We start from the raw sequence: 22,824 nt of genomic DNA on the forward strand, positions 1-22,824 counted from the left end.
TTCTTTAGTGTATGTCAGTTTTCTGACCGTAGTTTAACTTTAATTACTTTTTCATTAATTCACAAAAAATGAAAGCTTACATCATTCACAGTTATGATACTGATGTCAATTATATACTACTCCATATGTACATTATCTTTAATCCATTATATTAAAACAAGAAAAAAATCAATTGCTTATGCGTAAAGGATCTCAATGTAATCCCAATCTCTAAATAATATCAACCTCTTAGAAGGATGGAAGGTGAGGCACTTCTTCAAAAGATCTATCACAGTTTCAGGAAGCTCCTGGTAAATAAAGAGAGAAAATAATTAATTAAAATGATCAATTTAGAAATATACTTTATTCAAATGTTTGCTAATCTAGAAGTTTTTGATGTTTTTAAAGTTTTTATTTGTACTTTATACAAATGTAGTCACTGTGAAAAAGCAAATACTTAAAGAGAAATAAGCATTGCTTTAAAATAGCTTCCAACTGGATCCCAAGTGTGTAAAATAAATTTTCATTCACAGATTGCTATGGTTTGAATGTGTTCCCTCCAAAGTTTAGGCTTCATGAACTTTGAAACTTAATGGCCAATGTGATGGTATTAAGAGGTGAGGCCTTTAAGAAGTAATTAGGTCATAAGGGCTCTTCCCCTGGCGAATGGCATTAAGAGGCTTATAAAGGTGAGACTTCACATAGCAATTGCCTAGCTTGCCCTTCTGCCTTGTAAGGACAGTGTTTCTCTCTCAGAAGACTGCAGCCCTCACCAGACAACCAAACGTACTGGTGCCTTTAACTTGGACTTCCTAGTTTCAATAACTGTGGAAAAATAAATTTTTGTCTTTATAAGTTACCCAATATCAGGTATTTTGTTATAGCAGCACAAATGGACTAAGACCCAGATTAATGACAAACCTTTATAATGTCCAAACAACCATGCTCTTCAGCCAGAACTATTAAAGTGTCATCTACACAGTCTATAAAACAGAAAAACTATATGAATAAATGCTATTTTTCTAATCTGTCCAACAAACCAGAAAATAAACTGATCAAAAATGTTTTAATGGAGTAATGCAATTTTGAAACTTAAAATACTGAAAACTTTATCATTTTGTTAAATTTCTTTACACGTTTTGATAAAAATGAAAAGCTTCAGATAAATACTAATTGAATAACTGACACTGAAAGATATCAGCTTAAATAGTTTGATAAAGGAGCAATTCCTTTACAAGGAAGGTAAAGATACTCTAGCTCTGTCTCTCTCTAAATATACACATGCAGACACACATAGCTGACCCTTGAACAACATGGGTTTAAACTGCACAGTTCCACTTATATGTGGATTGTTTCCAACCAAACATGGGTTGAAAATACAGTATTTGTGGATGCGAAATCTGCATGTATGTAGGACCGACTTTTCATACACATGGGTTCTGTGGGGCTGACTGTGGAACTTGAGTACACATGGATTTTGGTACATGTGAGGGTGCTAGAACCAATCCTCTTCAAGAACTGACTGTATATAAACAGCGCTTTTTAAGAAGGCTTTGTAGTTTTGTTTTGTTTTTTCATGATTACAAGACTAACTTATTTTTATTGTACATAATTTGGAAAATGTACTTAAATTTATTTGGGAATTTAAAGTATAAGTTTAGGTTACAGACCACATTTAAGAATCTCCAAGGCTTCTTAATAGCTGTAGTATCAATCTTTGTAATTAAATGTGGTAAATCTGGTAAAACTTTTGCAAATTTATTTATAATTCATTATTATTTAATGTTTACTAATACTTTCCTGTACATATTCTTATTTGTAAATGTTTTTAACTTGGATACTAATCTGTCACTCTTTTGCATAGTGTTCTATCACTGTTTTTCTCTCCTTAATTACCAAACATGCTTAATTAATTCCACTCTAAAGTAGATTACATGAATTTTTATTAATTTGAATTATACATGTTTGGATCCACATACATGAAAATTCATATGAGCCTTTTATAAGGAAAAATCAATATTCTTCTTGAGTTGTTATTTGTACATGATTCATCAAATAGAAAGATAGTCCAAAAGTTAAGATACATTGTCTGAAGGTAAACTGCTACAGAAATACAATTTTATATTCTCATTTTGATTTCACAAGTTAATTTACTTGGCTAGATAATAAAGCTGAGATTATTTCCATTTAGGTTAAAATTCCTCAGAGAATAAAGAAATTTCTGCTGTAATATTTTAGAAGGGACCTCATATGCTGTTCTGCTGATCATTACCACTGATCATTAGCAACTTGAGTAAAGGGAGGATATTTCAGTGTACTCACTATTTCAAAAGAACACATCCTCAATGTGCATGATTACTAATAGTTAGTAAGTTATATTTATATTTGAAAGATAAGCAATTGTATGACACTTACCCAAAGTAAGCAAAAATTTTAGTCTTTCAGAAATATCCAAGCTCTGAAATAATTTTCTTCCCTAAATAAAATGAGAAAAGAAATTTCTATTAATATTTACATGTTTTTTCTAGGAAGGCATTTTTCTCCCCTTATAGCTGAAACTAATTTTATCAGGCATCTTTATTTATCTCCAAAAGTTTTAATGGATTTTTAAAGTCAGCTCCACTAAAGAAAAATTACTGGTGAAATAACATTTTAGAAAGTGTTGCATAATAGTTATCATTTAAACATTTTATACATCTAAGGGTCATTACATTCTAGTTTGATGTAAGCATTGTTCACTTTTGAGATCCACACATACCTGGATATCTAGATGTATTCCAGGCCATGTGGAGTCTTACTTTATTGAGACCAAGATGACTCCTGGGTAAGACTGATTATACTCTTTCGCCTACCGAGCTAATTCTTACTTAAATATCATGATTCGGGTAGTCTGTTTCTCCATTAAAAAAACTTCATATCACTCCTTCCTCTTACCACAATAACTTCAGACAGCCATCCTTCATGCTCCTACAGCACCTGGTATATTTTAAGATGCACACATTATATTTTAATTATTTCCTTATTAGTCTGCCTCAGGAGGCTCCTTAGTATAAGGTCTGGAGTCAAACACTTATACCTTCAGCATTTATGAGTTGAGCAATGATTGTGTGCCAAATTGGACTCTTCCACCATCAAATAGTTATATAAATTTGGCAAACTACTTAATACCACCTGAAGTTTCACTTTTCTCATCTGTAAAATTAAAATATTAACTGTACATATACCACAGGTTATGGTGAGGGTTATGTAATGCAGAATATGCTTCATTAATGTTGGCTATCATTATATTTCTCTTATCATAAACAAATTAAGCTTATATGATCATTTAAATAAACTTAGAAGGAAAAGGCTTAAGATTACCTGGTGTTTATAGAAAAAAGAGATGCTTTGATTTTTTTTAATACAGAAGAAAAAATGTTCTTAAACACTTATCAAATCGGAACTACAGGTAGAGATCATTGAAAAAAGCTGCTATTCTTCTCAATCTTACATTACTGTCATATCAATCTTCTAAAAACGTAGTTTTCATTTCAATATCTTGTTAAACTTTTAATGGTACTCCATATATCTCATATAACTTAATATAAACATCTTAACTTTGTAAAAATATACACATTATAGAGATATCAAAATAATATACATCTGGTAACATTTACATTCACACTTAGTAAAAGTATGTTTCCAGAGATGCCAAAAAAATGTGAAATTATCAAACATGATTAAGTCAAATTAAGCCTTTTCTCCTCATATGTAATTAATTTGTACAGCAAAAACATACTATTATTAACTTTCCTCTCCAAAAGATTATTCCAATAAATGCACAATTTCCTTTTATTATATTAATATTTCTTTATACATACCACACAAAGCTCAAATAAAATGATTCCAAGAGACCATACATCTGATTTGGGGCCAGAAGGCAATGGTTTTTTACTTGGCATGTGATCAGTGGTTTTGAAAATTCCCTGTGCAATTACCTCAGGGGCCAAGTACGAGGGATACCTGTAATGATACATTAAAATAATGAAAAATTACAACAGGGAAAGAAGCGATAGTACATTTTTACAATCAATGTGGTAAGATCTATGTAAAAGTCTCATGCAATTAAATTAACAACTGTTGCTAGAAAGCATTCTAAACTAACCATCATAATACAGAACTTTAATGTCAAGGAATCAAGAGTAAATATACACAAGTCTGAAATAGTTTTAAAACCTTCATGTCTCCCTCCAGCATTAGCTCCTTTATTTGCTTCTCTCTGTGTTTTTAACACAGTCCTCTAGGCTTCCAAGTGTTTTTCCTTCCTTCTTATTGCCTATCTTCCCTTAATGCTGAATTAATATTTAAAGTGCATTTTATCTTTTAAAAAAGTATTTATTTTTAGTAGTAAGAATGTTAATGCTATGAAAAAGATACAAATTGAAAAGTAAAACTCCTATCTCTACACCCCTGTCATCCATACATATTTATGTATATATAACTTTGTCCACCCATCACCTCTGCCCCACATGGTGAAATACTATACATATTGCTATGTACCTTTTTTCCACTTAAAGTGTATTTTAGAGATTGTTCTTTAAAAACACAAGTATAGAGTTTCCTCATTCTTTTTGAAAACTCCCAATAATTTCATTGATGTACTTAATTTGATGAAACAAAAACATTTTGGAACTTCCATTCTTTTGCTATTACCAATAATGAGATGAATATATTATGACTATTACATATCCCACAAGTATATGCATATAAATGACAGATATATTCTTAGAAGTGGCATTCCAAGATCGTAAGGTATGTGCATTTTAAATTTTGATTTACCACACCAAGTTGCCCTTTGGGGAGGTTGTATCAATTTATATTGTCATAAGTAATACATGAGGGTGCCTATTTCCTCACAACTTCACTGACATAAAACGTTTTTTGAAAACCGGTTTAGCAAATATTGAATAAATGCAAAACACTGCCTATTAAATATGAATAAGGCATAAAGAAGAAAGCTTCAATGAACACCCATGTACCAAGAAGCAGTTTAAGTGAAGAACATAAAATTATCACCAAAAGTCCCTTTGTGCTTCTCCCTGATTGTATCTCCACCCCTGTTCCTCCAGAGGAGAAGATACCTGGAATTTTTGTGTTTGTCATTCTCTTCCATTTCCTGATGGTTTTACCATATTTGTATCCCTAAAAAATGTACTGTTTAGTCAAGCATATTTCTGAACTTTATAACACTGGAATTAGGATGACTGTATTCTTTTGCTCTTTCAATCAAGATTATCTATATTGTTGCATGAAGCTATATCCATTAAATTCTTATTTCTATTATATGAACATAACATTATTTATACATTCAAATGGCAATGGCATTTAAGCTGTTTCCTGCTTTTTATTATTAGCATTATGAACAACGTTGCACAGAATGCCATGTATGGTATACATCTGCAAAAGGTTCCCAAGGTTAACAACCTAGACCCAAATTTCTAAGCCATAGGATATGTGCACTTTCTACTTCATTACACAATGCCAAATGTTTTTCAAAACGAGTTATACCAATCTATACACTTGCCAGCAGTGAATGACTGTTCCTATTGTTTTACTTCTTCACCAACACTTGATATTTGACAGACTTTTTAATGTTTAACAATCTGGTATATAAAATCTATTGTGGTTTTACTTTGCATTTCCTTGAAAATTAATGACATTGAGGCATATGTTCATATGTTTATTAGTCATTTGGGTTTATTATTGTGTGATATGCCCATTCAAGTCTTTCGCTTATTTCTCTAGTTGTTTTGGGGTCCCCAAGACCACTCTCATGTTTAGAAATTCACTAGAAGGACTTACAAGACTTAGCAAATAAGTGTACTCACGGCTAAGATTTATTACAGTGACATAGTAAGGGCATAGCTGGATCACAAGGGACAAAGATAGAGAGGGAGTCTCCAGGAACCTATATACAGGCTTCCTTATGCTCTCTCCCTCCTATCAGGGATCACACAGAATACATTCTTCTTCCAGCAACAAAAATATAGCACCATGTATGTGATGTATCTTTCATTTTCTTTTCTTTCTTTTTTTTTTAACTTCTTTCCAATCTTGAAGAACAAATGTTATGTGATGTTTCTGGCCAGAGAAGCTCATTGAAAATCCAAGGATTTTATTTGGGACTTGTCACACAGGCACTCTCTGCCTGGCATGTACAAAAATTCAAGAACTCAAGAAGGAAAGCAAGTGTTCAGCATAAACCACTTTGGTTGTTTACAAGCACAGTAAACTAGCCTCAGCAGTTAGGCATCCATGGGGACATTTCTGCAACCCAAGTTTCAAGGCAACAGCCAAGGGCAAACATTGCTAGCAGGACTTAGTTTCTAAGGATAGCAGTCTTAGGCTTCCTATGATAATCTTTTACTGCACAGTTGTTCTTTAACTCCAGATACTAATGTCTTCTTCAGTAATTATGACTTGAAATATTTTCTCCCACTTTGTGGTTTTGTCTTTTCTTTCTCTTTACGGTATCTGTTTATGAATGAGAAGTTCTTATCTTTCAGTTGAATTAAACTTTTTTCCTTATACTTAATGATTTTGTCAAAATAATCTGTTAATTTTCTCAAAATTTCAGTTTAGCCTTTTATATTTAAGTTTCTTGATTCATCTAGAATTCATTTTTCATATGATGTCAGACAAGGTACAACTTATTTTCCTACATAAATAAGCAATTGAGCCCTGTTCCCTTTATTGAAACCTCTTTCTCCTCAAGTAGTCTGCAGTGCCAGCCGTATACTAAATCAAATCTCCACACATACATAGGTTTGTTTCTTGGCTCCCTCAACTGTTCATTTGGTCAATTTGCCTAAGAGTATACTATTACACTATTTTAAATAAAATATTTTTATATAAAATATATTTTATTAAATAATTACTGAAAATTGTTAAGAGCTCTCAAAACATACATACCTTTTAGTTTCTCTTTGGGAAAATGCAGGCTCTTTGTAGGTGTTTGTTCTTCTCTACATACATTTTAAAACTATCTTGCCAAGTATTTTCTCTTTCACATACAGTTGAATTTTTATTGAAAATAGATAAGATATAAAGACAGGTTGTAGAGAACTAACATCTTTACAATACTAACCCTAACAATCTATAAACATGATATCTCCATATTTATTTAGGTCTTCTATAATGTCTCTCAAAAAGATTTATATTTTTTCCATAAAGGAACATATCACGGGATTTTGTGGTGTCACTTTGTCAGGTGGAAACCTCTGTGGCCAGTGGTGCCTTTGCCTGAGTTTTGCTGGGACCCACTGGGCTCGTTCCATCCACTTGGACTGGCAGGCTGTGCTCAGCTCGTGCTACTGGCCTGGATGCCACGCGGCCAAGGGAGAGTCAGGCATGGCGTGGCAAGGGGTGTATGAGTGAGTGTGGGGTCTGGCCACTGTGCACAGCCAGGCACACTGGCTGTGGCATGGCAGGCAGGTCCAGGTGCTGGCATAGGCACTGGCTTCCTGCAAGGCTGTGGTTGGACCAGGTGCGTTGCAAGCAGCTTCCATGGCTGGCACCAGGGAACATGGTTGTGCATGGAAACTTGGAGATGCCAGGAACTGCAGAGCCCCAAAGAGAGTGTCACAGCCCTGGCTCAGAAAGCTCCTAGGTCTGGGCTCCCCAAAGGGCTGCAGCTCCTCTCTCCTTCTGTCTTCTTTCCTTGCCACCCGCAATGTGGCAAGCAAGGGGTTGTTTCAGCCCTGTTTGTTATAGCTGTTTTAGCTCTGACATTTGGCAGGTCCCAAATTCTTGTCCTGCATCCAAGAAGAATAAGGTACATGGACAAGTGAAGGGTGAGCAAGGTGAAGAGATTTATTGAGCTATAGAACACCTAAAGAGACCCACAGTGGGTAGTTCCTCTCCACTGGCAGGGTGTCCCAAGGAGTGTTCAACACTCAGCTGAGAAGAGACCCTAGGGTGGATAGCTTTTCCCCTCAGGTGGGGTGTCCCTATGAGCATTCAGCCCTCAGCAGAGAGAAGACCTTGGGGTGGGTAGCTCCTCTCTACAGCTGGCCATCCATCATCTGCTCAAGTCTGGCTGAGTCCAGGGTTTTTATGGTCCTCAGAGGGAAGAAGTGCACGTCCATTGGTCCATGGGCGGCCATGGGTGGGCCCAGAAAAAGCACCACAAGTTCCCACTCAGGTCCACGGGACCTGCAGCCCATCTCCCATGCTTCAGGCCCTCCTGGGCTTGAAGGCAGGGCTTCACCAGGGACCTGCCCCCTTCTACCCAGGAACCTGTCTGACTCCTGTCACTCTTCATGGTGCCCAGGCTATTTGTGCCACGGAGCGCCTGCCCACCAGCACTGAGCTGCCCTCAGCCCCCCTTCGGACTCCCTCCCTTGCTTGTTGGTGTCCGAAGTCCACAGGGAGTCAAGGCAGCAGGGGGCTGGAGTGTCAGTGCTGCCTCGAGTGTGCACACACCCAGCCGGGGTCCAACAGCACCTGGGCTTGACCCCAACATCGCTCCAAGATCAGAGTGTGTACAGGGAGCTGGGAGAGGCCAGGCAGTGGGAGTAGACATTTCCGAGCCTACAGCTGCACCTGGGAGAGCAGGGCTCCTGCCTGCTTCCGGCCCCCAAGAGCACAGGGAGGCCTGGGTCTGCAGCACCAACTTAGGCAGCTGCAACTGTGCCCGGGAAGGTGGGGCTCCTGCCTGCTCCTGGCCCCCATAGGCTCCGTGAAGTGACAGCCCCAGCAGCACCTCCTCCACACTGCAGCCGGCATCATGGTAGTGGCCATCCCAGACAGGCCGCCACTGCCATCAATACCTGATTTGATTCTATAAAGTACTTATTTTGCCTGTTCTATATCTTATAAAAGCTATACACGGTATGATGCTATACATGTTTGTTTTATATACTATATATTTCACATACAAAAATTTAACCTCCCATCTCAATTAGAAAAAAAAGAACTACATACCTGAGGGCACTTGCGTATCTTTTTATAAACCCTCTGCAACTACCAAGGAGACTTAAATAGAGGATATACTCAGTATAGTTTTGCTTTAAAAAAAAATTCCTATCAAAAATACCCATTAGGATGGCCTTACAAACAACAATTTAAGAAGCAGGTAGTAAATAAGGATTAGACATAGGAGCAATTGCTAAATTTGAATCCCAGTGCCTAGAAATAAAAGGAATAAGAACCGTTTTAGAAGAGAGATGGAGTGAAATTTTGCCATACTTATTACATATGTGCATGCCCTTTCGTCATTTATTGTCAGATTTAGTCATGAGCACCACAATCTAGATTTTAAAACCAGTTAGATTAAATTATGTCCTCTTACAATGATAAGTATAATCAAAATGTATTTAAATATATGTATCATCTATGTAATATATATTAAGTAGGCATTCAAATATTATTTCTATTTTTCTTCCTACCTTTTCTACAGCTACCTCCTCACACTATCATTGCTAGTACTTCTTATTTACATTCAAAATACAAGTCAATTAAGTCAGGGAATGTGACTTAAATTCAAATGGGTAAATTTGTTTTTTAACTCCTTTTTCATTTTAATAGAATGATGATGGTGATACCAGTATCTTCTTATGATTTGCTCATGTATTTCTCTCATATACAAATTCGTATTGTGTTATTTTACCCTAAGATGATACTGCTCTTCCAAATGAATGTGTGATATCTCTAGAAACAGCTGAAGTCTAGTGGAAGCAGCACTAGACTAGATGTTATAATACCTGTGTTCTAATTTCAGTTCTACCACATATTCTCTATGTGATTAGGGTTTCTTCATCTGTAAAACTGGAATATTACTGCCTACGTCACAAAGCTGTTATAAATATTAGTGAATATATAGACATTAATTAAAAATAAAAAATTTAATACAAATGCAATGGTATACTTTTATCATCACCACAATACATCCAGAAGTCAGTTTTCATCTTTTTTCCTGATTTCCAGCACATCTAACCCAAAAATAATAATAATGAAAAATCAAGCAAAACTACAGGTAAATTGTTATATCAAAAACTTCTGACAGGACAGAGATAAACTTTGTTTCAAATATTTTAGTTTCCCTTTTAATCACAGGAAAATTATTAAAAAATAATAAGCTCTAGAATTGTTATTTAATGTAGTTCATCTTTTTTCAACAACTTTCTCTTCTGTAGCATAGCATTTTAACACTCAAAGACAATTACCAGAACTTTGCTGTGAGTATGACTGATGAGGTAAATAAAGTGGCTTTCATCATCTGTTTGATGTTTTAACAAGGTATTAAGCTACTGGCCAACTGAAATGAATGCCCAATTTCCAACTCTTTACAGTATTTTGAAACAGATGGTAACATTTTACTTTGTTGTTCCTTAATATTTGTCTTTTGAATCAACTGCAAGCTTCTTCTGGTGTAAATATTTTCTTTCATGCCTTAGCTGTTTGATCACTTTATTTTTCCTGGCTAATGTTTCACATTTTGCTCTTTGATATTTTCTGGTAAGACCCTTTGGGTCTAAGACTTCAAAGCAAGCCAGACCAAAGGGTAACACAAGACCAATTCTTATCCAAGCATTTTAAATTCAAGTGTAGCTCTTACTTGATATGCTTTAAGAAGAATCACCTCCTTTCTTCGATTCATCACTGAAACCTAAAGTACCTTTAAATAAAAATCAAAAGCTTAAAGTAATTTTTAAGTTTTTGGATTTCTTTCTTACACAAATTGATTTAGACAAAAGAAGCAGCAGCAATCACTTGTACTACAGCTACTTAAAAGTCACCTCGAAAGGCATTTATCATACATGACAAAGGAGCTAGAGCCTCACTAAAAACTTATATTCAACTATAAGTTGAATAAAAAACCCCTTTCATATTCGAAAGGGCTTTTTTGAACAAATAAGAAATTGTAGACTGTCTTTGCAAAATACCATTTTCATGCTTATGAAACAAGAATTGGTTTTTGCCTGTAAGTTTTCAATACACAAAACTGTAAGACTACGTATTTATGTACCTTAATAAGTAGTCCATCAAAACAGAAAATTCTCCCACTAAACAATGAGCTTCTTGAGGACAGAAAGCTATCTTATTTATTTTTGTAAAACCAACAGGCATAAGAGAAATTGCTCAATAAATGTTTCCTCACTGAATAAAGTTTAAGATTATTATCTATGTCTTAATAATAAGACACAGTCATAAACTTAAAAAATTTAGTTAAGAAACCTGTAATTTGAGTTATAAAGAAAAAAGGGCAAGTTATATATGAGGCTGGCTTTAAAAAAAAAATCAAATTAAGTTTTTAAGTAACATTCTGTTTGAAAAACACACTCCATGACTCCATATCACAATTCTCAGTAACGGTGTGATAGAACTGATTTTAGGAAGCCCAAAGAGGAAAACACAAATGGATACTATCAAAAACAGCCACATTACAATTGAAAAAATATGATTAAGGTCTCTAGGTTAGATAATAATACTGCATCAAGTTTAGTTTCCTTGTTTTGACAACTGTTCTGAGGTCACGTAAAAAAACAAAGTCCTTCTTTTAGAAAATACAAACTGAAGTACTTAGAGGTTAAAGTGCTATTATGTAATTAATTACTCTTAAGTGATTATAAAAAACAATCATTATACACATACACACATATATGCTCGGAGAAAAAACAGAGAAAAAGCAAATGTAGTGAAATGTTAACATTTGGAGAAACTGATGAAGGGTATAGAGGAATTCTTTATACTATTTTTGTAACTATTTTATCTAAAACAATCTCAACTTAAATCTTCAGAAAAGAAAATAATAATGAAAATGTCTAAAAGCAACCACACAAATATAACACAGAAATCTGTATCAAAAACATCTACTTGAATATGCATGAAACAACCTTCCATTTCTTTTGTGGAGGGCAACATACATCTGCAATTCCATAACAGAAGTGATTAAATAAACCTTTCTGAACTTAAACATAGACTTTCAGGTATGGAATTTATCTCTATCTCTAATATCCACAATGACTCAACTTGAATCTTAATATATATCTTAGAGAAAAGGGAATTAAACATAAAACATTAAATTGAAAATAATGTGAGAGTGATGTTTTTCAGTCTCTTGATGCACACACATTATCATTAGTTGAGAATCTAGTCATCCTTCTTGCCTTAAGTTGATTTGATTCTGAATGAAATACAGATAATTAGGAAATATTATAATGTAAAGAATGTCAATACTGTTAGCTTCTCTGCCAATTCAATGAATGATGAACATCAACGAGGATGCTGGGAAAAACTCATTGTCTACTCATTTTAAAAGTATATGGAAAATTGAGATGCATTAATTTTAAAAAAGCTGTTTGCATATCAGAAAGGAATATCAAATATAATTAACAAAATATACATGTTATCAAAGATTACAAAGTTAAAAAGAAACTCAAAATAGAGGAAAACATATCCTTACCCTATTGGGAAATCAACATCATCACCATGAGCTGTCATGTGATAAAGTCCAAATTTAGCCAATTTAATATGTCCCTACAATAATAAAGAAAAAAAACACTATCAAATAATTTATTATAATTGACAATATATAATTTATATTATAAAATTATCATTATACATTTTATAACTAAAGAAACCATTATATAACAATATTTCATCAAAATGCCACTGTAGATTTTAAAAAATCATAATTTTATAAAAAACTATCTGCCAATAGTCTGCTTTATACTCATTAAATATGTATATATGCATATGTACACATATATATCTCAAAATGACAAATGACATTTTTCTTTAATATTTTTGCTGTTACATTGTCTAGTTATTTCACAAAACAAAAAGGCAAAAACATTCTCATCTGTCTTGAAACCTTGGTTAGAATGTTTTGTGGTAATTTTCACAGAGCAAATTTTTTTCCATGGAGTTGAAAGTCCATTTATAGTTATAATTTAACTGTGAAACAGGAAAACTTAACTTGAAAAGATCAGTTCAAAAATCATCAAGATTTTCGTGAATCTGCTAGATTTTCAATAACTTTTTATATTGTTTGAGAACAAAAATAACTATCATAAGTATAAGGCTCTTAATAAATGATAAATATAATTTTACATATTTTAAGTTTTTCCCTTTTAATCTATAAGGCTTTAAAATATTAAGTTGATCTTAAAATTGGTTTGTCTTCTCAAGAACATTATTTCCAAGCATTATAAAATATTTATATTTAAAAACAGCTTAAATTGATAAGGTAATGATTCTTTACTGCCATAAATCTGAAATTAATGAGTACAATTTTCTATTTTTGTGTTTGTGTGTTTGTTTTTTAGAGACAGGGTCTCACACTGTCATCCAGGCTGGAGTGCACTGGTGTGATCATAGCTCACTGCAGCCTCAAACTCCTGGGATCAAGTAATGTTCTCATCTCAGCCTCCCAAGTATTGATTTGGGAAAAGAACCAGAGAACAAGGATAATCCTAACACAGCAAATAATGCCCATGAAAAAATTTCCTCCAAGTTGTTTTTATGTATTTTATGAAAAGGAATCAAATTACAATTATTCCTGAAAATATATACCCTTACTATCCATAATTCTCTTTGAAGGGTTTACAAGCTTCTTCTTAATGCCCCATAAGATTTCCAGTAGAGAAACAGCACTTCAATAGTAAAAGGAGGTAGGTATGAACAGCTGGTAAATAAGGAGATAAATAGAAGAGGAAAGAAGGCAGAAGAAAAACAGAGAAAACACAATGCAGCTGGTTTATATGAATAACATTCTAGCAAAAAGAGCCATTTTCTTAAAAATGAAAATAAATTAAGAGGAGGAGTATACTGGGACGCCACAAGGCTTTAGAAATAAGAGTAAAATAAAAAAACCATAAAGTTAGAAAATGGGTCTTGTGGGAAAAATAATCCATGTGAAAGATATACAGATTAAATAATTTAAGGATTATTTAATCCTTAAATTCAAAAACCACAGTTACATCACTTTCATATAGTCTTTTCATTATGAATATTCTTAAAACATATTCTGATTCTATTGTTCCTCTGACTGAGTAGCCCTGATTCCAGTTGCTTCCAATTTCAAATGATATATAAATATTTATTACATGATTTAACAATTACCTTTCGGTCCAACAGGATATTATGAGGAGACAATGCCCTGTGTACTATACCATGTTTGTTCATATACTGCAAGCCCTGAAGAACCTCAAATGCTATACACAAAACCGTTGAACAGCTACAAAGAAAACAAAAAGTCAAAGATCAATTACAAAGCAAATAAATAACTTGTTTTAACAAGTGAAATGTGACCTAGTGAAAATATTCAAAAAGTTATATTTTTATTGCTCCTCTTTTATTCTGAGAAAATAGAATCTATATATTTTCTAAAATATCTACCTCTACATATTTTAGGTTTTCTGATTATAACAGAATTGATCTGACAAAGATCCTACAGTTTCCTAAAGGCTACTGTAATAGCAGTATTTGGTTCTTCCACGAAAGGGCTTTAATTTTGGTGGTGAGTGCAACTAACCTATAGCAGGTTTGGCTTTGCCAAATTATCAGGTTAAGTTTCAAGTATATGGCAGAACTAAGTCACTAAAAACTATTTTGCTCAATACAAAATACCTAAGCCCCCGAAAAAAGTAGTAACAATATATTTTATGGTATACAAACACTAGCTTATTTTCCATATTCAACCTATAAAGCAATCTCTGGTCATTTATGATTTAGCAAACTTTTCTCTTTAATTCTTATCCTATCCTCTACAAGCCATCCTTCACACAGATATCCTCCAGTTTCCTTCTCTTTTCCCTCCTTCTCTCTCTCACCATCCATCTCCCTAATTTTTTTTCCAATTTGCAAGTCTACTCATGCAAATTATCAGGAAACAGGTACTGTATTTGGGTAAATACTGCTACTTAGCAGTAGTAAGTAGGATTTGGAACATGTTTTAATTTTTATTATTACACTTTATAAAGTATGGATTGTTCATTTGCAGACATTGGTACCTGCATTAAAATATTTTCTTGTCAACATTTCTTTTCTTTTTGAAAAGTTCAAATCTCAGATCATAAGACAAATGTAATACTCACATACAATTAACCTAGCTTTATTAATTATCCTCTAATGTTTTAATCAAAAATTGTTCACATAGGAAATTTCCCCATACCTACAATATTAACATTTTGGTATAGATTTTCCTTTCTATCCATTTTTTTTAAATTTTTCTAAAATTAAATTAGTGTTTGCAGATAGCCACTAAACATAATTTTTAAAACCAATAGTAGAGATAATATGGAATAATAAAAAATATTCAATCCACAAACAGGCAGAATAAAAGGAAAAAAGAACAGAACAAATAGAAAATGACTAATAGATTAAGTACAAATGGTCTCAATTCACCAATTAAAACATAAGGATTGTCAGATTTGATAAGAATTTAAACTCAGCTATACTCAGTCTATGAGAAACGCACTAAATAAAAGACATAGGTTAAAAGTTAAAAAATGGACTAACAGATTGCCATGGGCTTGGGTGGGGGGTAGGTGGACTACAAAAGAGTATGAGAAAGTTTTGTGGCATGAGGGAACTGTTCTATCCTTGATTTTGATGATGGTTACATAACTTTGTTTATCAAACTCATTAAACTTTACATAAAACAGGGTAAATGTTAAGGTATGTAAATTATACCTTAATAATCCTGACTTTAAAAAATACTAGATTGAATAAAATTTTTACAAAAATAATTGTTGCAACCTGATTCTCTCTCCGAAATTAAAACCAAAAGAAATAACCAGAGATAAAAGCTAAAATTTGCCTCTATGATCCTAGTTTGACTTTCCAGAGGGAATCAGCAGGTTTTGTTTTCAATTCTTCTGGTAGTTAGATTTTTACTTACTTACTAACTCTTCACTATGCAAGAGGATATAATTGATGTATTTTCACAACTTTCCTATTTTTCTTCCTCAAGTCCTTTTTATTACATTGTTTTACATTAACAAATTTTATTTTACATTATCAAATAATCATCAGCAGTTAGTTTTCAATTCTGGTGGTAGACTTTTACTTAATATAACTAACTCTTCATTCTGCAAGAGGATACAGTTGTCATATTTTCACAACTTCCCCAATTTTCTTCCCAAACTTCTTATCTGTATTCATTATATTGTTTTTACATTATCAAATAGTAAGTGGGATAAAGGAAACCTACACTCCTTTCTGGAAGGTGAAACAAATAAGTAAATAGATAATGTGACATGTAGTGATTAAATGAAGAAAAAAAATGAAGTAGGGAAGACAGATAATGTGGTCAGGGAAGTCCTCACTGAGAAGGTGACACTTATGTAGAAATCTAAAAGAAGTAAAAAAGACAGGTAGGTCTCTGGAAAATGTATGATTCGGGCAGAGGCCACAGCAAGCAAGTCCTGAACTGGTATAAAGTCAGCAGCTCACAAAAGTGTATTCAGTGCATGCAGTAGAATGAGCAAAGACTAAAGTGATAGGAGATAAGCTCAGAGAGATAGCTATGAGTCAGAAGACGTAAGGCCCTTTAGGCCACTTTAAGACCTTTGGGCTTTTACTCTGAGAAAGATGGGAAGTGATTGGCACATTGCCATATGATAATAATGATTAACAAATATTTACTGTAGAACTAAGCACAGAAAGAAATAGAAACCTAGGCCACTTAAACCCTAGCTGTCAAGAGAAAATGTCTCAGTCATCAAGATTTAATGGATACCATAATTTTATAACTCTATTTATGAAGATTATCATCAGCTACTATAATTTTTATATCTCATACTATTTTTAAATTTCTTTTTTGTTTAGCTATAAGACATCTTGAGAAATTGTTTCATACAGAGAACATGAGTAGAATATTTTCATGCACGGCACATCTGAAAATATCTTATTCTTGCCTTTAAACTTAGAAAGAATTACTCCATTGTCTTATAGCATTCTTTATTAATGGCGAGAAGGCTAGTATCAGTCTGTTTCCAACTTTGTTGCAGACATCCTGTCACTCTTCCCTGGGAAGTTTTGAGGATTATTTTTACTTTATCCCTAGAGTTATAATATTTCAGCCCAATATGTCTAATGTGGGCATATTTGTGCCAGTCATCATTAAGCATGTCCTTTCAATCTGAAGACTCACATGTTCCATTAACACAGAAATATTCACAAGGAAAATTTGATTTGCTACATCTTTCACTGTTTTCTCTCTCTTTTTCTCTAAGTTGGAACTCTTAGTAGACAGATGATAACTGGAACTATTTTTTTAATTTAATTTTTTTGAGGATATAGCAGGTATATATATCTATGAGGTACATGAGTTTTGATACAGGCATGAAATGAGTAATAATCACACCATGTAAAATGGGGTGTCCCCCCGAAGTATTTATCCTTTGTGTTATAAAGAATTCAATTGTACTTTCAGTTATTTTAAGATGTACAATTATTATTGACTACAGTCATCCTGTTGTATTAACTTTCTGTTTTAAGAGCATAATCTTTAGTCCTCTATCTATTATATAACTTAATTCCAGGAGAGAGAGAGATCCAGAGATCCAAAGAGAGAGAGAGAGAGCAAGAGAGAAAGAGACAGAGAGAGAGAGAGAGAAATCCAAACCATTAATTTCCAGGATTTCTATTATGTCCTCTAGTTGCTCCTTGTCGATAGATACTGTTCTTTGGTTATGGATACATCATTCCTTTGAGTATCTCTGAGAATAGTTAGAAGTCTTTAAATTCTGGGAAAAGAGTATTATCTTCATTTCCTCTATGGTGAGTACTCCCTCTCCACCCCATCTCCAGGCTCTGTTTTTCTCGAACTATTTTTTTACCTCAAATATTACCTCTGGTAATCCGATCCCTGGTTGTCATATTTTGAAGTAAAGGAATAAGCTGATATTCCCCATAATGTGTGTAAAAAAGAAGCAATGAGGGTTACTATTTATAAAGAATGCTATTTAAATTGACTGTAAAATATTCCTTTTTATCAAATAATTTCTCCCATATTAAAGTGCCATATCACTGAGTCTTAAACAAATAGGGAATGTGTGAAACAAGCATAATTTGGGATAAACAGACTTTTCATAAACATCTTCAAAAAATAAACTAACCGTATAAATGGCAATATTCCAAACTTAAAAAAAATTATTTGTAACTTATCAATAGTTATAGAGGCAAAGATTTTATGTAAAAGCACAGTTACATTGATAAATATGTGCACATGAAAGAAAACAAAGTCTTCCCCTTAAAAAAAGAGAGAAACATTCCCTGAGATTAGCAAAATGTAAACCTAGTTTTATGAACTCATTTGGCTCTACAAGTCAATTTTAGAGTAGCTTCTCTTGTTCTTGTCTGTTTCTCACACAACTCACAAAAAACTGATGCCATATTCAGCTATGACACTAGAGGACCTCAGCTGCATACTACTTCAATATAGATGTCTTTCTCATGAAATTAAAGCCAAACCTTTAAAGTGATTTTCCCATTGAACAAGTTCTGAAACTACTGAACACATAGACTGCATTTTCTACCCTCTATACTGTGCTTTTGCTAATTGTGAGCTATTAGACATTAGACTTGCATGTCAAAAAGCACAATCATGTTAAAAATGAGCTGATGAACATGCATACCAAAATAATTTTTAAAAATTCAAACATATAAATGACATACCCTTTCTTAGCTATTACTTGAGAGTACATGTCAATTACAATCTGATTTGCTTTTCTGTCCTTTCATAGTCTCAGAATTTGATTTTTTAATTTGTTTTAAAATGTAAGGTATAAAGAAGAACAAAAAATGCTATTTTACACCATGAGAAGAACAAATCAGTATTTGCAGAATTTTATGTACTTACTAGCTTTTTAAGTTATATTCTTTAATACTACCAATAACTTGGGTCATGAAATTTTTTAAGTAGCTAATGCAACAGCAAAGTAAAACTATCATATGTCTAGTAGTAGTTAACATGTTACAGTTTAATTGAACATGGACACTAAAAGATTTAGGATTAAGAGAATTAGATTCACACAGTTACATAAAAAAGATACTGACAGGGGACAATGGGACTTTATCCTACACAATTCCCAAGTGAGAATCTTGTTAAATAGACAAACCCATCAGTAACCAAGAAAATGTAAAATTATACTTTAAATCAAAAAATATTCTACTCCTTTTGACATTTTTCAGTAATTATTGTTACTTCAGGGCCTGGGTGGCTAGCGTTTACTTTGTCATCATTGTCCTGAACAACTCAACATAAGAATCCCTAGTGATTATAAATACAGATAAGACCAAAAGGTAGCTTTCAAAATAATATAATTGATAACTCCCAATAAAGCAAGATTACATTTGAGGACATTTTTATTTATATTAAAACATATCAATTGAGTGGCTATTTGTTACTGAATTTTTGGGCCCACAATTACCAAGAAGAAGAATTGATCTGCACTACAAACAAGCCTACAGTATACTTAGAAGGACAGATTTACAAACTGATAATTATAATATAAGCAATTAACTAAACAGATAAGAATTATTCATCATTTTCCTTTGTCTTCAAAGAAAAATAAAACATAAAAATTTATTTATAACATTGGTGAGACCAAAAGAGACCTACAAAAGTCATAAATCTTGGGAAAGTAAGCTTAAAATCTAAAAGAGAAAAACACTATCACCACCACAACCATCACCAAAAAAGATGTTGATAGTTTCTAGGTATGAGTCAACTTGGTTGTATTTGGATTTTCAACATGGCTCAATAAATTTTCAAATCTATTAGGTTGGTATAATCCCAAGTATATTTTTTTATCCCTTTCCAGATATATTTCAAAGGCAATTTACTGTCTTCATGATTAAATCGTCCATAAATCATCTGTAGTGGTTAAAACATACTGAGGCCAAGATCATGGATTTAATTCTTACGCAGAATGGAAGACTTCGTATATTCACAGCCACAGGTTTTCATCTAACCCCAGCCAATACTCCCAAATACAGATAGTCTGTCACAATGAGACACTGCACAACCTGTATTTACTTAAAACATCCAGATTTTTAACTACTATCTCCTATACTTCTCTGTTCCTCATTCCTGAGGACCCACTCTTTAAGCTCATCAAGACCTTGGGGTCCCTGTTCTCTAAGCCTCCTCTGTTACCCCAGCCAAGTGGCCCCTTTTTGACATCATTCTTTATTCTGACAGATATGGTTTGTCATTTCAATAATTTTTTGCAAAGATCCTTAATGGGTTCTCATTCAATGGCTCTCCCTTGTGGTAGAATTGAACTCCCTTTCTTGATTTCCGACAGTACACAGTTGAGGGTTTCTTGATTTTATGGTAATTATTTCTATATAAGCTTGTCTTTCCCACTGTATCTTGAGTATGGACTAGCTTATTCAACTATGACTCCCTATATCTATCAGTGTCTGTAATGTGCATGTTCAATAAGCATGTATTAAAAATAGGTGTTAAAATACATATATAAAATAATATCACACAATGGTACAAGGGGGAAAGATAATTAAATTCTTTACCACTAATAGAATAACACCTCAAGAGAGAATGTATAATCTTTTAGTTAGTCAAGAAAACACAAGTTGCTCAAGTTCACCCAATGGCTATCCACAAAAAAAAATTCATTTGCTGAAAATACAACTCTTCTAGGCTTTTATTTACTGAAAGAAACAGGAATAAATCAGGATATACTGGGTAACAGGATAATCTTGTTAATATCTGTCTAAAACTGTAAATTAGACTAAATTGTTGAGAGAGATTACTACTGGCCTCAAACCATCAGCTCTTTTAGGTATCTGCAACATTTCCAAGAAGAGATGTTACTCAAATTGCAAGAAATAGGGGCCAGGAAAGAGAATGAGAGGTCAAGGTTGCTGAGATAGATTTGGAAATCATTTATGTATAAGTGATAACTAAAACCACACATGCTATTTCCTCAGATCCATGATCCATGATATTTCTAAGGGCCACTCCACAAGCCAAACACCCATACTGTCAGCTAACCAAGGGAGGAAACACATTTCTGCATTCTATGAGTTCAAGATGTTCTTTCACCTTATAAAACCTGATCACTCCCACAGAAATTTTCCTTTTGGTCTAAAACATTCCTTACTTGGTATCAGCCTGAATTAAAATGTTAAGAGAGAGGAAATACAGATGAAATATATTAATGGTTAGCTACTGTGTAATTTAAGAAATGGAGAGGAAAAATAAAATGCTTACTAATGATTAATGTTCAGATAATATTACAAGTGAATAATTCTGTGTTATCTTCAAAGAAACTTTCCTTTATAACTTGAACACAAAAGAGCTCAGCTAGTATATAACTTTTAAAGACTCATTAGTTTATAATTCCAGAATTTGGGGAGGGTGTTTCCAATGATGAGCTGGTGTCTTTGAGGCTTTTAATTTGACACTTATCACTTACTAAATTTTGATGTTTTGTAAAAAAATACCACAATATTTAACAGAGCAAAAAGGATGAAAAATACAACAGTTTCTGGAATTGAAAAAGGAAATAACACATTTCAGTACTGGGCACACATGTTTTAGCTTGAAAGAACACACCTATCCATGCTAAATTTAAGAATGTATTTGCCTCAGATTCAGATGTTTTGAAATGGAAATTGCATTGATAAACTGCTACCTAAAGATTGTTTTATAGTAAGTCTAAAAAAAGTAATCAGTCCATCTGACTTTCAGTTGTGAGACTAGGCATATTTTACAATTTAGCTTTAACTCCAAAATAATCAAAATAGAACCCTGTAAGTCTGGAATGTATCTAATTCTCAATAGGAGACAATAAATTGGGAAATTAACTTTCCAACTTGAATACTAGATAACTTTTCTTCTCAGCAGAAAATTAACTTGGTAAAATCAAATACATATGGAAAACATAGTCTAGCGGTTTGAGGTTCAGACATAAAGCCAGGAGGCTCTGTCACTGATTTGTTATGCTTAGACAGTGTTCCAACTTCACCCTGCCTCCATTTGCAAATTTATAAAGTAAAAAATGTAACACCAAACAGAAGATAAATGGAGATCAATGAGCTATCGGCCCTGCACAGAATCTTAATCATCTTAAAAGCAAAACAAAATAAACAAAAAGTCCAAGTCTCCCTCAAAAATCCCAGGGTTTTTCTGAAACTATACAATATATTTTGTTACATCATATGTATATATCCTATAAATTAACAAAAATTGCAAATTGAGTTCTCCAACTATTCTCCTGACATAACTGAATCAGAAGAACCGTTTTTTAACTTCTCTGTGAGAATAAAATCACCATTTGATACACAGGTCTGGAGGATCTCAAGATTGGCTGCATATTTCTGCCCCATCAATGTTTTCTTCTCCTAAGCATTTTTTCCTATCCTTGCACAGAAACTTCAAAACCTCTTTTGTCATCATAGTCACTAATTCTGGCTGTGCAAACACACTAGGTAATAAGTCCAACTCCCCATACCCTGGCAGCATTTGGGATGTTGGAAGACTGCAACTTTTCTCTAAGACAGAACTTATCATGGCATATAGTGGGTTAAATCTGTACCCTGTATCATTCCAAAGTTGTTTTTTAAATTAAAATTAATGTATATATTGCAATGTGAAAAAAAGAGAAACAAATTTCTATTACTGTTCAGAATTTTGATTTGAAACCAATTCACATTTTTAAGTGGACTAATATTTTAGATGACTAATTTATCACCCTACCCATCTCAAATAATGAATGGGAGAGGGCCTGAATAATATGGATTGCTTATTACAGTGTCTGCAAGACAGCATATTGTAAACAAAAGTTTGTCAAACTGAAATGTTCAGTTAAATAAGTATTGGTCTGT

The 22,824-nt window shown here is 33.3% G+C and overlaps 1 protein-coding gene across 2 annotated transcripts in view; it reads right to left on the reverse strand.

Moving 5' to 3' along the window:
- TBCK (TBC1 domain containing kinase) overlaps positions 1-22,824 on the reverse strand; it is a 281,985-nt gene that overhangs the window by 213,299 nt on the left and 45,862 nt on the right. For both annotated transcript variants that reach the window (XM_008955359.4, XM_003829981.5), the window contains exons 4-9: positions 14,086-14,200; positions 12,425-12,498; positions 3,840-3,981; positions 2,395-2,455; positions 901-962; positions 226-287 (exon numbers count right to left, since the gene is read on the reverse strand). In XM_008955359.4, the coding sequence (XP_008953607.4) occupies positions 226-287; positions 901-962; positions 2,395-2,455; positions 3,840-3,981; positions 12,425-12,498; positions 14,086-14,200 (516 nt within the window). The remainder of the gene's footprint in view (positions 1-225; positions 288-900; positions 963-2,394; positions 2,456-3,839; positions 3,982-12,424; positions 12,499-14,085; positions 14,201-22,824) is intronic.

This window comes from Pan paniscus, chromosome 3 (assembly GCF_029289425.2).
Source record: "Pan paniscus chromosome 3, NHGRI_mPanPan1-v2.0_pri, whole genome shotgun sequence".
Taxonomy (NCBI): Eukaryota; Metazoa; Chordata; class Mammalia; order Primates; family Hominidae; genus Pan; species Pan paniscus.